The following is a 5585-nucleotide window of genomic DNA, read 5'->3' on the forward strand; positions in this document are numbered from 1 at the left end:
AATGTTTCTTTATTCCCCAAGGTTTGTACCATCAGATGAAAAGAAGAAACAAGGCTGTCAACGAGAAAATGAAACTCTAATACAGAGAAGGAAGGACCAGATGCAGCCTGGGGGAACTACAGTCAGCGTTACTGTACCTTATCGAGTAGTAGACCAACCCTTGAAGCTTATGCCACAAGACTGGTAAAATAGATTTCCGCTTTACAGAATTTCTTAATCAGGAGAATGCAGAATTTGGAAGGGACCAAGAAAATTCTACTAGATTGCATAAAAAGTTAAGATATGGATAAAAGGATGGATTTGATTAACAACTGTATAGGAGTATTTTCTTTAGGTCTAAATGATATGACATTAAACTTCTTTTAAGAAGTTCCTTAAGAAATCCAACACTCTACATTTTAACAGTATGAGCAGCACAACTGTTTTTATTAGGTTTGCCTGAAATGTTCCAGAAATCCAAATAGGAATATTTGTATGACTTTTCCAGTTTGTGATACTGTAGTGTGCAAGTCACTGGAATGTGATCGGAGAGAACATACTCCTTTCTCATCTGCTTTCTGAATGAGAGCTATTAGAAAGATATGTTTGCAGGCCTTCAGCATCTGACATGCTAACGGGTTTTTTAATAGTTTAGGAAAGAAAAAAAGCACATCAGGCAGTAAAGACTGAACTGTGGTTTCAGTAGTGAATCGGATTCATTGAATTGGAGTCAATGATGGAAGCTTACTTCTGAAGGGAGACTGCCAGTTGGGGAAAGGGAATTGTAGATAGCTTTTAAGAAAAAGCTGCAGATTATTTTGGCTGTAGTCCATTCTTTAATGCTGTAAAAACTTATTTCTCTTTGAGCAGGAAAATTCTGGAGAAACATTTTTTTGTTATTTGATGTAATGAATTGGGCAACATTTTTACTTCTTCCTTGCAAATGTGAGGATTTTACAGACGAACGATGACACTTTTTTGGTTTTGTAACTTCCAAAGTAGGTTTTAATGGGGAAGAATACTTTGAAAAGGTCCTGTTCCTAAATTAATTGTTCCCTGTATTGAGAACTTGAACTAATCAGAAATCCCTGGTTTTGACATTCTAAATATCAAATAGAACTTAATGTTTAATGATCAAACCTTTAAGAACTGTCTAAAATGGTTCCTAAAGTGCTTTTGACCAAAGATATGAAGTGATGTGGGCTTCTTAGCTCGTTTTTATGCATGGGAGAATCAGATATTCATATCTAGAAATTAACATGTTGCTGCTGTTGGGTTTTTTTTTTCTGTTAGCCATTACAAAACCTGCAACATCATTTTAAATGGCAAAGCTTTAGTTTGTCTTTAAAAAACAAAAAAAAAGCAAACAAAAACCCCAAACGCCACCTTGATTATTCTTTTTTATTTGGGATTTGGTAGACTTTATGATTAATTAAATTTGGGGATTACATTAGGGAGGTCATTATTTGTTGTACGTAGGAATCATGGTTGGTTGATGCAAATGTTCAAGAAAAAAAATAGACCATATGTGGGCGGAAACTCATTCGCAAAGGCTTTTTTAAATTTTATTACTGTAAAAGCTTCATCTTAATCACAAATTTATTTTCTTTGACCACAGGTAATTGCTGAATATCCTTACAATAAAGATGCACTTTGCAACTGGAGGCAGAAATTTAGCAGCTGTCTCTTCTAATAAATTTTTAGAATAGAAGTTAACACTATTCAGAATACATTCAGAATTGATACATCTCAGTTTATAATGTTATTCATAGAAGGTTATCTCTAAAACATTGGAGCTTTTTAAAAGCAAAGTAATAATGAGCAGAAGTAAACACTTTGACTTCTTTTAAATGTAACATGACCGACTGCGCTGCATTCTGTAAAGGGACAGACCTAAAAGTCTGGAAAAATCACATAAAATTTTTTTTTTGCTTAAGAGAGAAAAAGCAGTTGTGCTGGGGTTGTGGTTTTTAAATGTGCTCTACTGCTGTTACTGAAATAAGAAACTATGCTAAGATATATTGCCTGTTTAAGCAAACGTGTAATCTAAATGTTCATGGCCATCAACATGTCCATCTCTTTCTGTGTTTGTAGGGATCGTGTGGTGGCAGTGTTTGTACAGGGTCCTGCTTGGCAGTTCAAAGGCTGGCCTTGGCTCTTGCCTGATGGATCACCTGTTGATATCTTTGCAAAAAGTAAGGGGGTTTTGGTTTGGTTTTAAGTGTTTGGGGGTTTCTTTTTCTGTTTGAGTTTTTATGCTTATGGCAAAGTACTGCCAAAGGGCTGCTGGACCAGGCTGGGTGAGAAGGCAGGCGCTTAGGTCTTTGCACAGATGGCAAATATTAATGTGCCCTCTGCAATTCTTGTGTTCTGACCTGTGGAAGCTCACGGAAATCTTGTCAGAGCTGTCGTCTTTACAAGAGGTTCAGAAATAGCTAGTGTATAAATTTACTTTCCAAACTTCTAAAAAACAGTGAAAAGACAATGTATATTATAACATTTCATAGATAACAGGTTTACAGGCTGTCGTCAGATTTCGTTACTACTTTGAACAGAGGATTAATCACCTAGTATTTCACTGAGAAAACTTTACAAATATGATCTGGTGTCTGACAAAAACTTGGAGGTTTAATAAGACACAAGTACTTTTAAGTCGTGAGCTAGATTTTACTGCTGTATAGATCTGAACAGGTTTTTTGAGTTATCACAATTTTGCCCAGTATGCTTTGAGACACACTGCACTTTTCTCGCACAGTTCACTCTGACTGTAAGGTGTGTGATAATATCTAAAGAAACTGTCAGATTCTGTTCTCTATTGCTTCACTGTGAAGCTGCCTTAGAAAATAGACCTTTTTGTAGTGTCCAGTGGTTTCTGAGCTACAGATTAAAAACACTCAAACCAACGCATACACACAAGAGAAAAAAAAAAAAAACCAAACCAAACCCCCCAAAGACACCTTAGTTCAGTCTGTCATCTTCCAGTCAGTGTGTTGGGGATACAAGTTTGATCAGGTTTTATGTATGCACGTTTGGTATGTGAAGTAGAAGCCAGAAGGAGAATGCTAGTCTGGTGAGAAGCAAAAAAAAAAAAAAAAAAAAAAAAAACCAAACAAAACACCAACCAAAAAAAAACCCCACAGTTGGATGGAAGGCTAAGGATGTATCTGAGAACAAGAAAACAGAATGAGTTGCTTAAGGGAGGATTAAGAGTGAAAGAGCCCAAAAGTCAACGTAAAAAAAATACACACACCACAGGAGAGAGTTTAACAAAAGACTAATGAAAGAACAAAATAACACTTCAGAATGAAGTTATAGAGAAAATAGAAATTGTGAAAAGCAAAGCCAAGAAAAATGCTGTTAACTATTTAAGGTCTAGCTAGTAGTTGTGTTCTAGTTCCCATTAATTTCAACAGTGCATAGATATAAACGTATAGAGGGCCGTAAGAATTGCTATGACACACTTTGGTCAATTTTTGAAGTCCTCACTATGCCAAAAGATCAAAATCATAACCTGTGTAGTTCAGTCTGAAGGTGTACAAATTCTTATATTTTTTCAAGCAAAAGAAGGATATCTGTTTTTACTTGACTCATAAAGATACATTGGAATGGACCTTTTTTAATTTTAGAAATTCATTCTGTTGTTTCAAAATGAGGTATTTTGAAACCATTTTCCTGATAAGAGTATCTCTAGGGCTTTTCCTAAGGACTTTACTCACTCCTCAAAATAAAAACAGTATAAATGGAGAGAGCACTGGCAATGTCAGTCTGGTTGCATGTGTTTATCTTTTCCTGAAGCTGTTACTTTGCCTATATTTACAGTCTTCGTAAATGTGGTTTCTGGGATCTGCAACTGTCATTGTTTTATCCCCAGTTTGTGTTTTTTCACATAAGTCACGGGGTCCATAGCGATTAACAAATGTTCAAAGCTTATTGCTGTCATTTTGGAAAACAAGCAGGTACCTTACCATAAAGAATTCCTCGGTAAAATTGGTATTGGACCAGAGCCTGTCAAACTGGTTTTATTTTGCTATGTCACATAGCATTTTGTTAGTTGAGTCTCTAAAATTGTTCTCCTTAGTTTTCTTTACATGCAGTCTGAGTATTTAATGTTCACATAGCAAACAAGTTTATTTTTGCATCTGCAAGTTGAGTTTCAGGTGAAATTTTGAATGATGTCACTTTAATGAACAAATATTTAAGTTTGAATACCATTTTAAAGACCTTGCTGCTAGAGTACATTAGTGCACTTGAATATTGATTTGGTTTGGATTCAGAAGTGGATTGTCTTCTGCTCAGTATTGTTTAAGCTTAATGCAGAGGCTCTGTCAGGTGTTGATTAAGTTTCCTGTAAATGCATAGCCCCAGTATATCCTTATTTGTTTTCTCTGGAGTTATTTTAAAATGTGAAACATTGTATGGCAAAGATAATATATATGTGTTCTTAGTTTTCATTCATAAAGCTGGGAAATGGTACAAGCCAGATGATCGCTTCTTTAGTTTATTAATTAAAAAAAAAAAAAAGCTAATTTCAGGTACCAATCTTGTAGAAAGCTCCTAGATATATAATTTTATAGATTGACCTGTATCTGGAAAAGGAGACTGTTTTTTATTTATTTTTGTTTATTTTAGCCAAATGGCTAAAATTGCAGGTGGATTTTTGTGGAAGGAAAAATGGAGAGTGTGGTACCAAAAAAGATATGACCATGGCATTAAAAATAAGTAGTTTCCACAAGCCTGGTCAAATGCTTCTGCTTTACTTCTCCAATAATATACCAAATAGAAAATGCATCAGATTGGTTACCAGACAGGAATTCTACAAGACTTAAATACTTTGCACTGGATTGTATCAAAACTATGATTTAGCTAAGGAAATCAAGAAGAATTGCAAGAAGATTTTACTGTGTTAATGCTTAGGCTCTACATAATTCACATGTGACAGTGCTTCCCAAGAGAAAGCAACTGTTAATATTTTACTATTTTGAACTGAGTACTAGATCAGGGGAAATTGGCGGTTACTAAAGTTCTCAGAATGCTTTGTGTAGCATTTGGGGGTTACGCTGGCATTCTGCTATCAGTCTTCTGTACAGGCTCTCGGGAAATAGCCAGGCTTCCTTCTCCATGGGCTCAGAAATGTTGTTGGTTTTCTTACTTCTCGGACAGTTCAAAGATTTTTCAGAAAAAACATCTTTGTTTCCCAAAGAAAATGTGTTTGAATTGGCAGTGGATTTCTGCTATTCTCCTGGAATCTATGCATATAAAAATAGGGGCTGCCCGTTCACTTAAACCTGTAATAGCATGAGAGCCTGATAGTGGCCACCAACCACTATATTTAGCTCAGTGCCCTTTATTAACTAGTTCACTTTCTTGAGGGTGGGCTCATATAAAAAAAAAGGGGGGGTGGGAATTGCTTTGATTAATTATTGAAGACTGTAAAGTCATGATGTTCGTACACTAAATGCCTTCCTGTTTCCTGTAGTTAAAGCTTTTCATCTCAAATATGATGAAGTACGTCTGGATCCAAATGTACAGAAATGGGATGTAACAGTGTTAGAACTAAGCTACCACAAAAGACACTTGGACAGGCCAGTATTTCTGAGCTGCTGGGA

At 35.6% G+C, this 5585-nt stretch overlaps 1 protein-coding gene across 1 annotated transcript in view; it reads left to right on the top strand.

The window, feature by feature from the left end:
• CDC73 (cell division cycle 73) overlaps positions 1-5585 on the top strand; it is a 114696-nt gene that overhangs the window by 102620 nt on the left and 6491 nt on the right. The window contains 3 exon segments of the mRNA XM_035895823.1: positions 22-183; positions 2074-2174; positions 5456-5585. The exon segment at positions 5456-5585 is cut by the window's right edge and continues 2 nt beyond it. Coding sequence (XP_035751716.1) covers positions 22-183; positions 2074-2174; positions 5456-5585 — 393 coding nt within the window.

The sequence above is a fragment of the Egretta garzetta genome, unplaced genomic scaffold, assembly GCF_000687185.1.
Source record: "Egretta garzetta isolate BGI_Z169 unplaced genomic scaffold, ASM68718v1 scaffold86, whole genome shotgun sequence".
Lineage (NCBI taxonomy): Eukaryota > Metazoa > Chordata > Aves > Pelecaniformes > Ardeidae > Egretta > Egretta garzetta.